At 34.2% G+C, this 19,535-nt stretch overlaps 1 protein-coding gene across 1 annotated transcript; it reads right to left on the bottom strand.

The window, feature by feature from the left end:
• Positions 1 to 3,314: 3,314 nt before the first annotated feature.
• LOC143585696 (11-beta-hydroxysteroid dehydrogenase-like 3) lies at positions 3,315 to 19,049 on the bottom strand. Its single transcript, XM_077067426.1, has 5 exons — positions 18,938 to 19,049; positions 11,539 to 11,624; positions 10,977 to 11,108; positions 3,692 to 3,820; positions 3,315 to 3,624 (listed from the first exon to the last, which is right to left on the bottom strand). Exons 1-5 carry the CDS (start codon positions 19,047 to 19,049, stop codon positions 3,379 to 3,381), a joined length of 705 nt encoding a protein of 234 aa, XP_076923541.1. The 3' UTR covers positions 3,315 to 3,378.
• Between the last annotated feature and the right edge of the window lie 486 nt (positions 19,050 to 19,535).

Genomic DNA, 19,535 nt, shown 5'->3' with positions numbered 1-19,535 from the left:
CTTGATCCATAGATGTGTTCTTCGGCTCTCCCGAACTCGACTACCTCTGTGACCCTGTCCCCGACCATTCACTCGGTCGAATGAACTCGCACATCCACTTCTTTGGTTGCGATTTTTGTCATCTAATCAAGCGAACAACAATCTTCCTTGATCTTCTTTTCTTCCCGAATCAAAACACGAGCACATCTTTCAAATCAAAACCTTGGTAAAAACATAACTCGTTTAACCCGAATAAAACAAACCCTGAATTGAAACCACTTGTCCAACTCAAGTTTCAATGATCAACCTAAACTTGTTGAACCAATAAAGAAAAAGAATAATAAATAAACCAACTTGATTTTTTTTTCTTTTTACTTAAAAATTAATGTTTATTTATCTTCAACTTACAAAAGGAATCCAAATATCCACGACCTCTTTAACCAGCCCGATTTCCAATTCCAACTTGAAACCCAGAAAGGCAGCAACAATTGTGAAGAACCGCTGAACGCCTTTTCAGAACCAATCAAGATTTCAAATATTATCGAATATTCCTCTTCAAAATCCGATTGTTGAAACGTGTTTCAGAACTCCGATTGCCGTGACAACCAGTGGCTATTTCCGTCTATATTCCGATCACAAGGTTGCAACTTAAAACTTTGATCGCTGACTAACCACTGTCACAGTACCCACGATTCGGAAACCCAACTCGGTTCCGATACACCGATGATAGCTTCTCCTCAAGCCACCACCCGCCGCCTACCGATTATCGATTTCTTGAACTTGGCTCTGATACCAAATCAAGTCCCAGATCGATAATAAAACACCAAGTAAACGAATAACTCTCGTTTATAATAATCAGAAAATATAACTCAAGAAACTGATTACAAACTCTCAAACCCTGACTCGGTTTGACTATTGATGAACCTTAACTCGGTTGCACCGACTTCTTTTATTCTAATGTCTAAACATATCTTGGTTTATATAGACTAACCTAACTTATTAGCTAAGACATTACCAAATATAATAAAACCCTAATTCCATAGGCCTAATAGGTCCAACCTGGTCACCTACACATGACGGGCCTAGTAAGTTGGAAATTACTTCCAACATCGACTCCCATAGGTCGACTTCAATTGGCATCACATCAAACCAACAAAGCCATAATCACACAGATTAATTCTTTTCCTTATTCTCTTACCATGAATCACACAGATTTGACACCTCCTTTTGTTCACACAGAACGAATCTTCTCTTGATCTCATCTTCTCAGTTGATTCACATAGAATCTTTGTACGGTCACCCATAACTCTTTCTTGATCACACAGATCATCTTCTTTCTCATCTCTGCCGGTACAACTTTCTTCAACCTGTGATCGTAAGATCACAGCCCCATCAACGTAAATCCCTGCTGCGAAGGGCTATACCCTTCTTCCTCGTTCTTTTATAGGGTTAATCAAAACCATATTTTCTTCATATTTTCCAGCGGCTGCAGCCCAAGGCTGCTGCCTTGCTTTCTCAAGGTTTCAAAACGACTCTCAAACCGACCCTCTTTTCTTCACCTTGCTCTGATATCATATGTTGGTTCAGGCCCCACTCAACCTCACAAATACACACACAAAACTCATGAAATATTCTTTCTTATATTAGAACTTCACAAAGCTTTACAAAAATGGGTGTTTTAAACAACTACTGCAACTACACTATTTATAAGAAAATAAAATAACATATGCTAAAAACTCAGTCCACATCTCCAACGTTCAGATCCAACAAATTCGGTCAAACTCCTACTTGCTGCTTCAGTTACGTAGGCAAAACAACTTCCAAGATTTCCACTTGCACACGTTCAAAACAGCCTTGACCATGTTGACCCGAAACCTGCGACCTGTAACCTATTTGTTGAACCCGAACCGACCCGTCAAGATTAACCCAATAGTTGCATCACTCAACCTCTGGATTTGTCATGCATTCTTTGAAGTGGAAGGATCAGTCAATGATATCAATTACTCTATTAATACCGATTATTTAATCAAATCTTAGAGGGATGCACCAGAATGTAACAGTGAATGAGAATGTGTACACGAAAGAGTAGTATCTTGTAGATGGCATTTATCTAGAATGAGCAAGGCTGGTAAAGATTTTCACATATCCATCGAAAATAATTTGAAAATTAAGTTGTTCAAAAACCATAAATAGTCTACAAGAAAGAATGCGGAGAGAGCCTTCGGTGCCCTTCAATCTAAGTGGGGAATTATGTAGTATACGAACACATGTATTATACTACATAATATGATTGTAGAGGATGATGGTTGTGTCATAACTAATTAGTCACATGAAGATCACGAACCTTAACCACTAAGTTACAATAATGGAGCACGGGGATTGTTTCAAACAAATATGCAAAGATTCAGAAGCTTGCGTAACTAAGAGGCTCGCTAGACACTGCGAGACGATCTAGCTCAACATATTTAGGCTAATAGGGCGTGGTTTTATATATGTTTTCTATTTATTAAGCTCCCATTGCACGTTTTGTTTTAGGTTGATGCTGTTTTTTTTTTAATTTTAGTTTTTTCCAATTTTAGTTTTATCTTTTAATACAATTTTAGTTTTATCTTTTTAGCCGTTATAAAAATATCTGTTGGAAAAATAGCCTTTATAAAAGTAGTCTTTGGAGGGAAAAAATAACAGTGAATTGATTGATTTATTTAATTGTTTAGTTATATTCTTAAATATGAGAATATACATGTTAAATAAAACTTAAAAAGTAATGTTATGAAGCTGTGGAGCTACTTACCCGTGTTCAGCGGGTCATACATAGTTATTGTTATGACTCCAAGATCAGCAAATATAGTTTTTAAAAGATTGGGTTTTGCGATTCAAAAAGGGGTAGCGGCGCAGCTTGTTGCCCGCTTGCCTTCTGTTTCGATGTAATCCAATAATCATATATTATATAAAAAGTAATGGTAATGTTGGATATGATATGGTTACATATGTTAATAACGAGTATGATAGCATTGGGATAAATGAGCGTACAGGAATACTAGGTGAAAAAGTGACATGACATGCTAACAAGGTTTGCCTATAGAAAGGATGTGTGTTAACGTTGCGAACAATCTAACCATGTAACTAATATGTAGTAACTAACTGATCAACAATTTTTTAGTTTAATCAACCTCCTTAACCTCACATAGCAAAACTACAATAGAATTGAATTTAAAAATATAATTCAATTCCCTTATTATACAGATTACATATTCAAGCTTTCATAATACAGTATATAATCATATGACGGACCACAAGGATTAAAAACACAATAAAAATAACTTTGTCGTTCAAAAAAAAAAACATATTTATGCATAATTGGTTTAGTGCTATTAAGGGAAACCTCCATTAATATTGCAATTACTTGTACTTAGCTGAATAAAAGCCAAGTTGTGAGATTTTGCTTCTCTTTGATGAAATCTTTGGCCAGGCTACGAATACAAAGTTCGCAACTGAGTTGAGGATTTCAGGACATAATGTCTTCCAAAGTAACATTGTCTTCATCCATGAAGGCACAGTCAAATATTTATCTCCCCGTTTCATGCTGCTAACAATCGCCTTAGCACATGTTTTAGCAGATATCTTTGGTACCCACAGCGCGTTTGACTGGTTGCATAAACATAGAGATCAAACCAAACACAAAAAATAAGGGGTGAAAGCATCAAAGAATTACCTCCTCTAACTGTTCCTCGCGGGCTAATTGTGTCTCGACCAATCCAGGAGTTACTACTGTTATATCAACATCTGAACCAACCTCGATCCTCAAATTTTCAAAGAAACTTAGCAGTGCTTCTTTGCTTGCCTGTCACACCATTTCTAATTAGTTTAGATGAGAGGAAATTTTGCTAACTATTACCTTTTTTTTAGCAAGGAACCCTTTCCTTGCTTAAAACACCATGGATAACAATTGTTTAGTTAAGTAGTTTTTTAATATATTTAAAGCAAATGTTATCATGGAGGTTCTTGATGTGAATCAAATTGATATTCCAAGAAATAAGAAATAAGAAATAATCCAAACTAGAAGTCAGATTCTAAAATCAAAACCCTTTTCATAAAACAATATAACCTTTTATTGAGAGTCCTTAACATGTGGAAATATGATAAAACTGTGTTTTGTCGGTGAAGCTGGACTTCGAATTCATCCAATAATATTGTGCCATGCAGTGCTAACTGGACACTCGCTGAAGACACTGCTGAAGCCGTCTGAGCATGTTGGGGTCCAGACGAACGACTGCTTCAGCGAATTGTCTGATTTATTTATTTATTGAGAGTCCTAATACGTGGAAGTATGATAATATAAATATGAGAATATATAACGTACATTTTTTCACACTGTTTCTAAAAGGCACAAAATTAAGTACACTTATTCAAGTGGGAGTGAATTTTAGTAAAAATAAAACTATTTCAAATATACTAGTTGTTTGCTCTCCCTTTACAAAACCTGAAAATTAAACGAAGCTACCGTTGGAAAATTAGAATACGGTGAATAAAGATTAATTAATGTGGTGTAGTGGTAGGGAGTTTGGGTTTCTCAATAAAGACTCAAGTTTAATTCCCACTTACAACACTTTGGAGGGATATTGGTGATTCAATGAAGGAAGGCTGAGATCTTTTGTGATTTTCAGTTCGATCCTGAGGGCATCCGGGTTTTACCACCGGTGGACCTTTGGGCGGTGGTTTTCCCCGGAACTGGAGATAACTTGGAGGCGCTTAAGGGCTCCGTACGGCTGGGTTGGGTCAGCTGGCGGTGGCTTTTTGCCAATGGGTCACCTCGTACGAATTACCTAGGCATTCTATGTTTGTTGGCCGTTCAAAAAAAATTAATATTAAACTCTTCATATAGTCATGAAACTCTTGAGTAGAGCCTTTTGATTACAATTGATTAGTTCTTATTAGATTATTAAATTTCTAATTAGGTGAGATTTTACTCACCTTTAACTCTTGTATATATAATAAGCTATGTGGCTTATTTGATAAGAGTTAGAAACAATACAAGCTAGAAAATTCAAAGGAAAATGCATAAATGCAAGAAGAGTTATTGGTGATATAGAGATGAGTTTCCAAACCTATAGAGATGAGTTTCTCTACTTAATTCATATACTTCTTTATTCTATTATTTTTTCTTATGTTCTAACACTACACTTACCCCGGTGTAACCTCGGGCGCGTGGACATCTCTGGCAGTACTAACTGCTTTGGCTGTTGTACCCTGAGAGACAGACGCATTGTTTTATGTAGAGGCGTGGAATTTGTTTTAAGGAAAGTGTGCTGAACACGTGCCTCAGCCTCAACCGTCAACTTTTGTTACGTTCATTCTTGCAACCAATGAGACTACTTGAAGTCGTTGATGTGGTAAAAGTTGGAAATTTTATTTTTTAAGTTTGTGTCAAAAGATTACAAGAAGATGTTGCTGAATAACAAGTTGAAGACTTTATCATTTGAAGATTTTGAGTTGAATCATTTAACATATTTGTTATGTTATTTCATTGTTTATTTTATTTTATATTATAGTATTTGTACTACTTATTTTCTCATGTTAATAACGAGAGTATCGTTATTATTTGAATTAATTTTAATGTAAAAAATGTCCCATATTTCTACAATCTTAAAACAGATTTTTGTGAGATTGTTAAGGAAATTTTAAACCTTTTTACTACGGATATTGAGTTCACAGAAAATATTAAAATTATTTCGTGATTGTTGCGACAATCTTGTATTTATGTTTTGAAAATATGCATGTAGTACAAATTGTTGTTTATGGATTTATAGAGATGTGATACAATCCTAAATCCTATACCATGATACAAGATGAATGATTTATGATTCAATCGTTCGATTTAAGACGATTTTTCAGTCGTTATTTTTCTAACTTGTGTGTTAAACCGGGTTTATTGGTGTAAACCTATGTTCTTTGTGAACATTGAATTCTCAAATGTGCATGTTAGACCGGATGTATTTCAAAAACTATATATTTTGTAAATCTTTCATTTCCTAGCATGCGTGCTAGAAATTCCTACAAGTTATAAATATTATTGTTTAGAAGGTTTGTCCAAATGTCTCGTTTCTTAAACCGAGTGTGAGAAATAGTTTATTTTATATAAACTAATAAGCCTCATAATGATATTTGTAATCATTTAATTCTTAATAAACGTGCTAGATTTGGTTTATTTTATATGAACCGATAAGTTTTATAGTGGTTTATGTAATCGTTTATTTCTAATGAGTGTGTTAGAAAATAGTGCACGGAGACATCCATTGGGTGCATTTTGGTGAAATACAAACATAAACTTTCATGTTTGAGTTATAGTGAACGAGTACATATGAGACTTTCATGTGTGTCTATTGAGATTCCTCTCATTAAGTCACCAATAATCATAGCTTTAATTAAGTGTTAATAGAAGCCTTAACTAAGTGTTAATGAAAGCTTTAACTATTTCTAAAGAAGTGACTCTTGCACTTATAAGGATTTTATGAACTAAATGTTTCACACTATTTTATGGAAAAAAACAAATAGTTTAAAAAGGTTTTGTCTCAATGTTTAATTTTTCTAATAAGTGTATTAGAAAGAGTTATTTTATAATTTTAAACAACGCTTGTCTAAATATTTTAATAGTCTAGCGTGCGTGTTAGATACGATTTCTTATGTGCAACCAACGGTTTTAAACCTTTTCGAAAGAAACAAACTATTTTATAGAATAAACGATAAAATAAAAACTTGGTGTTCTTATGAATATAAGTTTTGTTAAAATTCACAACATGCTTTTAGTTAACACCTTGTTATTGTTTTGGACAAATTTTGATTGTTTAAGTATATAGTTTCAAATGAAACATGGATCTTATCCTTATGAGTTCATAGAGAACTATTGAGGGAGTACCTTAAGTCATAAAAGGATATCGTTACAATGATTTAGATCGAACAATGAAGGTGTTGAAGATAATAACACTTTGAGATTTGTTATCTAGATGTTGTTTTTTTGTCAGTTTGAATTACTTTTAAAAAGTGTTTTACACTTTATTTTGTATGTGTGGTTGTATTGTTATTTTGTGTTCAATATATTCGGATAACACATACAATTATTCAACAAAATAAATTAGTATTTTAAAATAAAATGGATAATTTTAAACGAATAGTGCAAGAAGAATTTGCATAAGAAACAACTTGTGAGTTATTGCATTGACTAAAGTCTAAGATGAGACATCAAATGTATAACAACATTATGAGAGGGTCATGAAAGAACGTGGTGAGTGTACTAAAATGAAATACACAAGAATATTGTATTTAAATCATTGAAATTCACTAAGTGTGAATTATAACATATAAACTAATATATGTTCATAAAAAACTAAACTTCTTGGAAGTTCAATAAGTATGAATTATAATATATGAATTAATATATCCTGATGAGATATTTAAATTCTTAAAAATTCATGAAAGATTATATCTTTGGAAATTCACCGAGTGTGAATCATAAACACGTTGATCATATATAAAGAAATATATGCTACTATTGTAAATGAAAATAAAAAAAAATCTGAAGAGATTCATTAAAATATACTTACAATATTGATGGATATGTAGATTTTTCTACCACTATCCATGTTGTTAACAATGTGAGAGTGCTGTCTTACATATTGGGAGAGTATCTCAATAAATAGATTTAAAAAGCAAATGTGAATTCCAAGAGTTTAAGTGTCAATCCAATTGACTTTATCTCAACATTATAGTGACCATAGACAAGTAGCATTTATCTTGTTGGTGATGAATGTATTCACCAGAATTATTTGGATTAACACTTGTGTTTAATGTTCATATAAGTCAATAGTGAAGTCTTGAAGATCAAAGGCAAACGAGTTATTTCCTTTAAATGAATAATGAAGTTATTTATGTGCTACAAACACTAACTTGCGAGACTTTCCAAAAGACTAACGTTTTAGGATTGTGAACAAGTCTCATAACTTTGTCTAAACTAAGGAGTGAATGTTTCAAAGTGATATTATAATCATATTATGGCTGTGAATAATCAGAATGATGCATCTTCTGTTCGCATGCTAAAGTATTGTAGTCTAAAGCATGATAGACTAGTACTTGTTAATGAAGACTAGTTAACGTGAAACATTCAAAAGATATACCAACACGTGAATGAATTTCTGTATAGACAAATTTGAAGTCGGTTTTCATTCAATATAAGGAAATAATATAACTTATTAGGATCTTAAAAAGACCTTAACTTTCTAGGTTTGCCTTAGAGGGTGATTTAGAATCTTTCTAAGTTGGCGATGTTTGATAATAAACTTATGAAAAGTGTTATTTTATTAGTAAGCATTGATACAAAGACATGGTCTTGTTCAAATCATGAGTTTCGAGTTGTCTTCATAAGTAAAATTAAACAAACTATATCAAAATGCAAGAAAGGTGGGGGGAAGCCATTTATGAAACTACTCTATAGAAGTATATAGAAATAGTAATGGATATGATTTATCAAACTTAGGTATAAAAAAAGAACCTTTCTTTGCCACATTCAAAAGTTGGATGATGTTATCCAATATCACTAAAATGTGGAGGTGTCTTGCATTTAAACTTGGAAGGTTTAGCAATGAGGATAATTGTAATCCAATCTAACATTGCAAACACACGACAAAGTGGAGGACAAAAAGGTCGTAGTGAATAATGGAGATGTGTTTGCCTTAATAATAAGTGTATTTACAAAGACAATTAGTATAACCAGATTCAGGTGGCCACTGAGGTTATAGCCTTAGAAAGTTGTCGTTAGGAAAAATTACCTTATAAGTTAAGAACACATCATTACAACTGATCTCAACTACACAAATTATCTGTAGTGACTAGACAAAGTCAAAGATAATGTTATAGATCCAACAACCTGAGGGTTTAGTAGAGATTAAGCTGTCGAATGAGACTAAAGCCCATGAAAAAGGTTATATAAAGAAAACCTAACTTAGTTGACTGGAGATCCCAACATCTAAGTTCAATAGGACAACCTAATTATATATCTACGAGTGGTCATTGTGGGGGCGTAGTGTATGTATAAGTTGACACATAAGTTTATATATATATATATATGCTAAGTATAAAATGAAAACCCACTTGAGTTGTGAAAACTCTAGAAACCCATTCTCAACCACATGTTTTTAATTAATGTTTAAATATTGTGATCCACAATTAAAGTGAATAAAAAATGTAAATATAAATATAACTTTTTCTCTATCCTGAAAACATATATAAAAATTAGTAAAAAAATGTTAAAAAATAGCAAAACATTTTTTTTTTTGATGTTTCGATGTTTTGTATTAAATATTACAACATATATTACATGTAACAAAAAAAAAACGATGTTACATAGGGTTTTCGCAGGTTTTCATAACTCAAGTGGATTTTCATTTTAACCTTACCATATATATATATACATATATATATATATATATATATATATATATATATATATATATCCTCCTAAATTATAAAGGGAGTCTAATTACTTCCTGGTCCATTCCTATAACAACAGTAACATACTGTGAGGCTAAGCATAATATATGATTAATAATTTATGCAAATCATTATAACCTTAATGCATTTAATGATTTAAGGATAATCACCTATGTGAAAAAGAAGTGGGCCGAGTCGAATGAAATTGTGGGGCTCGCAATTCGTAGAGCATTACAAAACCAGGCTAGTGTTCCAAGACCATAATGGACACGACAATGAGGGGATGTACCTGGCTTGGGAGAGTATTGTGTGAAGTGTATTGTCGTCTACACAAATGGGGATTTGTTCAAGGATATCTCGTCTACTAACCGCTAGAAGACTAAGTATGTTTCACAAAGGAAGGTTTAAAGCTAACACCTACCTATCTTGCAATACTCAGCTGTTGAGGTTCTATTGGAAATTTTGGTGTGTTTTGATTAATCTTCATTCATGTGGGGGATTGTTGGAAAATTAAAATATGGTGAATGAAGATTAATTAGAATAATTAATATTAAACTCTTCGTATAGTCATGAACTCTTGAGTATAGTCTTTTAATGACAATTGATTAGTTTTTATTAGATTATTAATTTCTAATTAGGTGAGACTTTAGTCACCTTTAACTCTTGTATATATAATAGGCTATGTGTCTTATTTGATAAGAGTTAGAAAAAATACAAGCTAGAAAATTAAAGGAAAATGCATGCATGCAAGAAGAGTTATTGGTGAAGAAAAAGATTTAAAGACTCATATGTTTGAAACCTATAGAGATGAGTTTTCAAACCTATAAAGATGAGTTTCTCTACTTAATTCATTTACTTTTTTTATTCTATTATTTTTTCATAAGTTCTAACACTACATTTTAATTACCCCGGTGTAACATCGGGCGTGTGGACATCTCTGGCAGTACTAACTGCTTTGGCTGTTGTACCCTGGGAGACACAGACGCGCTGTCTTATGTAGAGGTGCGGAATCTGTTTTAAGGGAAGCATGTTGAACATGTGCCTCAGCCTCAACCATCAACTTTTGTTTCGTTTATTCTTGCAGCCAAAGAGACTCCTAGAAGTTGATGTGATAAAAGTTGGAAATTTTATTTTTTTAAGTTCGTGTAAAAAAGATTACAAGAAAATATTGCTGAATAACAAGTTGAAGACTTTATCATTTAAAGATCTTGATTTAGTTGAATCATTTAACATATTTGTTATGTTATTTCATTGTTTATTTTATTTTATATTACAGTATTTGTACTACTTATTTTCTAATGTTAATAACGAGAGTATCGTAATTTGTATTAATTTTAATATATAATGCGTCTCATATTCCTAAAACTCTAAAAGTTGGGAGCCTAAAAGTTTGGGAGCCCAAGCTTCAACTAATTTTTTTTATATTCGAGCGATATGATGTAACTATGATTACTGAATCATATACGGAATCAAGATAAGCATATAAATAAAACACTCAATGTTGAGTTTGCACTTACGTTATAGATGCTTACTCTTGGGGTGGCGAACCAACCCCCACAAGAACATATCGCGACTATTTTCCCTTTGGTCTTCTTTAAATGTGGAAGTGCAAAATGCGTGGTGTAAACTGATCCCCTAAAGTTTACATCCTGAAATACAATAAAACTTTGAGTTATGGATATTAGTTGCATGTCATCATTTAATAGTTAATAACACACAAACAAATAATATATCATTCAAACTCGTACCAACAGGTACTAACTATATAATCCATCAAATTTGGATTATGTTCGGATTGTAAAACATTAACTAAATACGGAACTCGAATTTGAACCCAAAACCGTATATAGTGTGACACAAAACAAGTTAATGGAACAAATAAAAGTCTCTAAAACATGTTTAAATACATAAAGAAGTTTGAACCATTTTGTGAATAATTCAACTAATGGCATCAAGAAGAAATTATAAGCCACCAGTTTTGGTGTACATCAGTTATCTTATATAACCTGAAATACTGGTGTGCATCAAAATTAACAAACTGTAAAATAAAAGTCAAGAGAGTGAGAAGAAGATACATACCATGACTGATGCGTGATCGAGGATATGAGTTTGGTCTTCAAATAAACCAAATGTTGAGATTGCAGCATTGTTTACCAGGTAATCCACTGTTATAGCAGTGATAAGAATTAATTATAGCGGCCATAGATGGATAGTTTACTGTTAAAGAGCACCCATTTATTTAAAAACCAATAATATGCCGAGAATTGTTTTACGCATTATACTATTTATTTTAACTAGAATGCATTTTGATTTTATATTTCTTTGATATTTATTTTTGAAAGATATTGCATTTATATTATTTTGTTTAATCATATTATTAAGTTTTATGCTGAATAAAAACTAATAAGGAACCATGGACCAACCTAGTCCAATACGATGTATGTTGCTTGTACTAAAAACATATCACTATTTAATTTAATTCATTACGCAGCCACCCAATTATTTTGCGGAACTTAAATTAAGCCATCAGAAACTATGCCTGTTTTCTGCAACAATGTGGACATGTTTATGTTGTGATATGAAACTTATTTTGATCCTAAAACAGATTTAAGTGTAAAAAAAATGTAATTTACGTGCTTTGAGATTAACAGCTAATAATCTACTCACGAATCCACGTAACCTACCTACTGCGGGATTTGAACGTTCAACCTCCTAAGAAAGATAGTACTTAATTATTACACCACCACATACCATGGAGGCAATTAAGAAATTGATATTTAATGTTAAAGTACATAACACAATTTTAGTGAAGCTGATAGTAAATGAATGTTAAGGGTAGTACTTATAACCCATTTTTATTTTCTTTCAAAACCACACATGTCTTCACTCTTCAGTCCTGTTTTGAAATTATTCGGATGGTCTTTGTTTTGAAACTTGTAAAACGCATAATTTTTGGAACTACTAATATATAAAGCCCAGTCATGCAGATACACCTATCGGAAAAAGGCCACCTAAGCTCACAATTGAAGACATTGTTGTTGACCCTGCCTGCCACCAATTTAAGGAGAAATTATGTGAAATTTATTGATTAATTATGTGAAATTTATAAGCATGAAAAGTGGATGACATGGAACATTAGGTGAACATCCTAGGAGAATGACAAATGGACAAATTGGTTTTGCTTTAATATATTACTTAGATTAGATATGGATGCTCTATTGTGAAAAAACGTGCACTAAAAAATAACCAAAAACTTGCGTTTTGTAGTTCGGTAACCATCATAACTTTTTGTTTAGTAATACCCTTTGTGAATGAGTATTTCAGTTGATGGTTACATATGTTTAGTAGTTACTCGTTAATAATCATAACTAAGCAGCGTTTGTCGCTATGAATCCGTTTGTGATAACAATTAACTTGCCATCAGTAACTTAGCTATAATAACTCAGTTACAGTACGTAACTTGGTGACTCTTGATAATAACTTAGCTATACATAATGACTAAATGCATTTATTCAAAAATATAAAAGAGAATTATTTGATATACTTCTGATAAAAGTATTATAATGTCTTTCGTACATATATTTCATTTTTCTTATGTAACTTTTAAGAAAATTATTTTGGAACAGGGTGATATCTAGAATAGCAAAAGACATTGAAATTTGGAGCTTAAAAGATAATTTGAATATGTGTCCCTTAATTAAAACTATTTTTCCATCGGTCCTAGAAATACTGGCAATTGTTATTTACGCCCATAGATATTTATAGAGTTGATAATTATAATAAACTAGGGGAACTCCTCGCGCATTGTGGCAAAATTTAGTATATATATCTTATATTACTACTCTAATAAAATAATACTCTTTTTTATCACTTGTCAAATTCTCATCACTCCTCACATTTTTTAACCCATATTAAGTAAAATGATATTTATTTCGGATTAACCCGCCTAATTAATGTTCTTCGGATCCGTATATTATTCAAGATCCATTTGTTTTCATTCAACACACACCCCTCCCCAATAAGAAACCCTAGGTTGTAGACCTGATTACTCACTGCTTTCTCATTTCTCTGATTAAACATACGAGACCTACATACCCAACGCTGCTATTAGTCGCTGCCTTCTCCCTTATCTGATTAAACCTACGAGAGCGTTCATTCCCACCGTTACTATCGTTCATCTCCACCACTACCGATTTAGACCGTTCATCATGATTATTTATTCTGGTCAATCTTTTTCTTACCAACGCAAATCCAAATCATCTCCTGTTTTCCATTGTTGCTTCTTATTAGGTAACTTTAAAATTCCCAGCTTTAGATGGTGGTTGAAAGCTGAGCACGGTTGAGGTAGGCTCGCTTGTAGGACTTGTAGTGGTAACGGTTTCATTGGGAGGAGGATTTTCTGGATTGATGGGTGGTGGCATACGTGGTACAGATTGACCCGAAGCCATGTTTGTGGTGTCAGTTGTTCGACCGTGTGTGCTTGGTGACCTGATAATCTTATTCTCCCTTTGAAAAATCCGATTCTGACGAGCAGTTCGTTCAATTTCCAGATCAAAAACTAACGGTGATGAAGACAGAGAGTTTCGCATATGCATATACCTGTAGATACCTGCACACTAACACAACCCGCGTAAAACTGACAATAACAATTAATCAAAAACTACAAAAGTAACACACGTTGCGCACGACTCCCCAGCAACGACGCCAAAATTTGACGTGAGGTCGAAGACTCACTCAAAAATAAACCAAATACTGCTAAATAGATAGCGGTAAGTGGGTATCGAACACGAGGAGTTTGTGGAAAATGTGTTAATAAGCAGCTTAATGATTAAACTAATGTAAATGTAAATGACGAAAAAGTAATTTCCAAGTTGGTTTTGATTTGATTTTATAAACGAAATTAAACTAAACGGAAGTTGTAAACGAATAACTAAGCAAGCATTCCTCTCGGGGTTTGGGTTATTACTTAACACTCTTGTTAATATTCAATTGATAAACCATAATATCTTGGTTTTGTGTACATGCAATTGTTTGTGATTAATCAAGAACTAAGTACTCGGATTCCTAGAATGCGAGGTTGTTACTCAACAGTCAATCAATACGATTATCCCTAATTCCTTCCACTAAATCTCGGTTGTCAATGACACCAAGAACGCATGGTTCAAAACTAGATATAAGCGATAAAGACAAGCTACAACTAATCACACAAACATCATGACTATACTAACATAACATTTAGATAATCAATCCAAGTTCAAGAACAATAAACAAAAGTGTTTTGCGATTGACCTTACATCCCGAGAGGAATACCATAGAACTAGCCACTCATGACTCGAGAGATCATTCTTGCATCAAGCATCTTGTTATTAGCAATCCCAAACATAAACAAAGGAGTACAAACACCCAAAATGTGATTCTTGTCTTCCAAAATCGCCTCCAAGCCGTCCCAAGTGAAAAGGTATGTGAAAAGACACCCAAAAAGCGATAAAGACAAAGGAGTACAAACACCAAGAATGCATGGTTCAAAACTAGATATAAGCGATAAAGACAAGCTACAAACAATCACACAAACATCATGACTATACTAACATAACATTTATATAATCAATCCAAGTTCAAGAACAATAAACAAAAGTGTTTTGCGATTAACCTTACATCCCGAGAGGAATACAATAGAACTAGCCACTCATGGCTCGAGAGATCATTATTGCATCAAGTATCTTGTTATTAGCAATCCCAAACATAAACAAAGGAGTACAAACACCCAAAATATGATTCTTGTCTTCCAAAATCGCCTCCAAGCCGTCCCAAGTGAAAATGTATGTGAAAAGACACCCATAAATGGCCTAAAAAGTGGCCCAAACTCAGCAATCACGTGTTGTACCGTGGGCTACGGTCCACACCGTGGACCATGATCCAGTTACAGTGCCCGGAATGCCACGGTACGGTGTATTCCGTTGATTTTGGTGCCTGTTTGACCGTGGCCCACGGTCAACACCGTGGACCACGGTGGAGCTCTTCCTCAATTTCTTGTTTTCTTCATATTTTTCTCGTTTCAACTCCGTTTTCTTCGCCGTTTTCGCCCACGTTCTCGTAATTTCATCCTCTACCTCCTCCTACCTGCAAAAATATGAGTAACCGTAGTCAACTAATTCCATGAAATTAAGTTGGTTAAGCAAATACATTTGTACCTTTTAACTCGCTTAACAGCTTCCCTACGAGTCACTCGTCACATTCCCACACTTAACCGTTGCTTACTCCCAAGCAACACTTCAAACCACAATTGCTTTCAAAACTCAACCACCAAACAAACCACAAACCCGGCTCAGTCAAGGTCCCCAATCATACCCTATTCCCTCGTTATTAGAGGTTTGCATTAGTATTACTTGATATTATATTTAAATCATAGAATTCTAACCAACCTTAACATGCTTTCGGTTTTTACCCATACATAACACACCATCACCCGTTAACCCTCTTTTCGGTGATCGCTCACATATATTTCAATCATACAAATTCTCCTTGCATATGCTTGTACCATCCTCAAATCTCCACCTATATATGCTTTTACACAAATGCAAATCAAGAGGACTTAAAATGGGTTATAACGGGGCAAGGTGTAAGGGTATGGAATGGGAATATTGGAAGTAGCTCAAACGATCTGATTCAGCTTATTACATCAAAACTAAGTAAACAATAAAATAAACAACTATAAACATTATTAAGTTGCATCTCAACACTCACTACACAATACTTCGAACATTGACTCTCAACTTTTTCTGTCTTTTCTCTTTTTTCTTTTTCTCTTTTCTTCTCTTTTTCTCTTTTCTTTTTTTTTTTTCCTTTTTTTAAATATATTTTTTTTTCTTTTTTATACTTTTTTCGAGTAAACATAATACTTAATACTTCCTATTGATTAGTACTATAACAAATACAAATACAAAGAAATATCTACTAAGCCGGATCGTCTCGCAAAATAAACTCGGGGTTGATCGAATAAAAGAATAGGCCCAATAAAGTTTTCTAAGGGAACCAACCCCCCCCCCCCCCCGCCCCTCTCATTACCCACGCTCATATGTGTAATGTATGAGGCCCAACCCCCAAAACCCACACTCACGCTCATCCAGACGAGGCTTAAACCTAATTGCCTCTATCACTTTTGCACTTATGCCAAGCTAAGGTCTCGAAATGCATTAATCGCACAAGTTCTAACGGAGAATAACCAATCTATCACCAATCTTCACTTTCCCAATAAACAAGCGGATATGGACATGTTATGCAGGTTATTGTACCAAAGGCATGCTAACCTTGACTAGAATACTACACAACCTCGTTTTTAAAACAACTAAGCAAACTTGAATTTAAGGGAATTGTGACCATGAAAATGGAACAAAACTTTACCCCGCCATCCTACCACTTTCCGGTTTTCTTTCAAAAAATTATTTTTCTTAAATTTTTTTCTTTTTTATTTATTTATTTTTTTTTGTAAAACCAAAAACTTCCCCATCCCCACACTTGGGATACATTGTCCCCAATGTATGGTTTTGAGAAAATAAAAACAAAGATACTACTAATTAAAAGCACCACTTCTTTTCATGAAAAACCCATGTTGTCCCCAACATAGTGTCGAAGAGAAATCCATAAGAATTTTCCCATACTTGGTTTTTGCTAAGATGGTAACTTAAAATACCATTAATAACAAACAAACTAGAAATTTTAAAGCAAAATAAAAATGAAAATATACAAAATGTACAATTACCACCTTTTTTGAAACTTTTATGACATTCAAGGTGGGTGACTTGCCCACTCCTGTGTAGCCTTCTCGTTATAAGCACGCTCTTTTTCAAGCAACTGTTGCCAGTCTTCCGGCAAACCAGGGTCGGGCCCAAACATCTTCATCCTCCACCCTGGATCATTTAAGTTAGGTGGATGTCTCACTCTCGTCTTCCTTGGTCGGCCACCTTTTTCTGCCACCTTCTCACTCTGTTGATGTTCAACTTCTTTCTTCTCAACTGACCTGTCAATCACAAAACACTACATTTTTGTGTGATCCTTTCTCAAGGATACACACTTGTTAACAAAACCCGCCTTCAGGCTTTCCTTGTCAACAAGAGGGTCAGTAGTATTTTCAAATAATAATAATAACCGTTTATCACGATTCCCACATTTAATTCCCAGGGTCCCCTTAGCACAATCAATTACTGCAAGTGAAGTAGCGAGGAAGGGTCTACCCAATATGACCGTGGGTTGCATATTAGTTACATTTTTAGCATAATCAAGTACTAAAAAGTCAATTGGGTAACAGAAATCTTCCAAATGTACCATCACATTATATATCATGCCTCGAGGAAGTGTATGGGTTTGATCCGCTAAAACCACGGTGGTGTTTACTTTTTGTAGCCGACCAAACTCATACTGATCATATAAACTACCGGACATTATACTAACACAAGCTCCAAGATCTAGCAGTGCCTGATCAGTTTTAAATTCACCAATTTGGATTGATAAAAGGGACACTCCCGGGTCTTGAAGTTTACTCGGATAATATTATTATCAACCCTCTCATCCCTTATTTTGATTAAATTTGTCATTTAAACATTTATCTCAAGAACAATTTTCACAAAAAGATATTTTATTCGGTTGTAATTCAGAGTTATTTTGAAAAATTGTTTCATAATTACTCACATTTTCAGTCTCATCACTAATATCTTCCACCACCCCCTCAACAAACTGTGGTGTTGGATCAACTTGAACACTAGAAAATCCAATATTAGGTAAAAGACGTACCGCATTGATATGCACGTTGTTCCCCTTCTTTAAGCTCGAGATGTTTTCTTCAAATGCTCAACATCGGTTGCAAGTTGACCCATTTGAGTGGTCAACGATTGAATGGCTTTGTCACAGACTTCATCCTTTTGCATGCGCACTTCATCAAGTTGATTTCTCCTTTGCATGTCTTGTTGTAATCATCCTAAGCATATCCATGACTTCATTCCCACTTGAAGAACTTTGACCCAAAGACCCACTTCCTGTTTGTTGAAATTGACTTTGAAAGCCTTGATTGTTGTATTGTTTGTGTGGAACATAATTTCCTTGATTCCCTTGGAAATTCGGATTGGATTGAGTAGCCGGATTCCCATAACAAAAATTAGGATGATTTTTCAACCCGGGATGGTAAGTGTTTGAGCTCATGTTATAGTTTCTACCACCTCCCCCTTCACCTTGAATCGCATTCACTTCATCCACTTGTTCTTGTCCCACCATACACACATCCGCTGCATGACCCAATTCGTTACAATTACTACAAACATCAATTACTTGATTTGTAGTTTGTACTCCTCCATCTTCCACGGCATGTACTTGCGGTCTTCCAATTGATGGCCTTGCTCTTCTTGCGGTTTGAGCCTTTCTTTTGATGTGACCGACATTTGCTCCAAAAATGCCCAATCATCTTGTTCATAGTTAGTGCTAAATGTACCATTTGTAATCGACATCAAATCCCGCTCATCTTCCGTATTCAACCCCTCATGAATAGCATTTAACAACTCCCAAAGAGCTATAACATGGTGAGGAAAATTCTTGATCATCATATTGAATTGCTCAAATGCTTCATGAAACATCTCACCCGATTGTTGTTGAAAACTTCTCAAGCTTCGTCTTATGTCATTGGTCTTTTGAGCCGTATAAAATTCTTCCAAAAATCTCTGTTGCATCTCGGCCCAAGTATAAATTGATGCGGAAGGCAATGTGTAAAACCATCTCTTTGCTTTATCTTCTAACGAAAATTGAAACAAAACCAACTTAACCTCATCCGGTGAAAAACCTTGACCCCCGATCGTGTTGCAAATAGAATCATATGCCTCCAAGTGAAAGTAAGGTTCTTCCGTTGCTAAACCCTTATACTTCGGTAAACTTTGAAGTGCATCCGTTCTAACCTCAAATGTTCTTCCATTTTGATTTTGAGGGATAACCACCGGAGATGTGTTATCGGTGATGACCGATCGAAAGTGAGCTTCAATTCCCCTAACCATTTTTCTTGCATGCCGTCTTGGTACCCCAAATGGTACTCTCAGTTA

Source organism: Bidens hawaiensis, unplaced genomic scaffold (genome assembly GCF_021521415.1).
Source record: "Bidens hawaiensis isolate Kalapana, Puna unplaced genomic scaffold, B.hawaiensis_p1.1 tig00034142_1, whole genome shotgun sequence".
NCBI lineage: Eukaryota > Viridiplantae > Streptophyta > Magnoliopsida > Asterales > Asteraceae > Bidens > Bidens hawaiensis.
The sequence above is the reverse complement of the archived record's forward strand: the minus strand, read 5'-3'. Positions and strand labels throughout refer to the sequence as shown.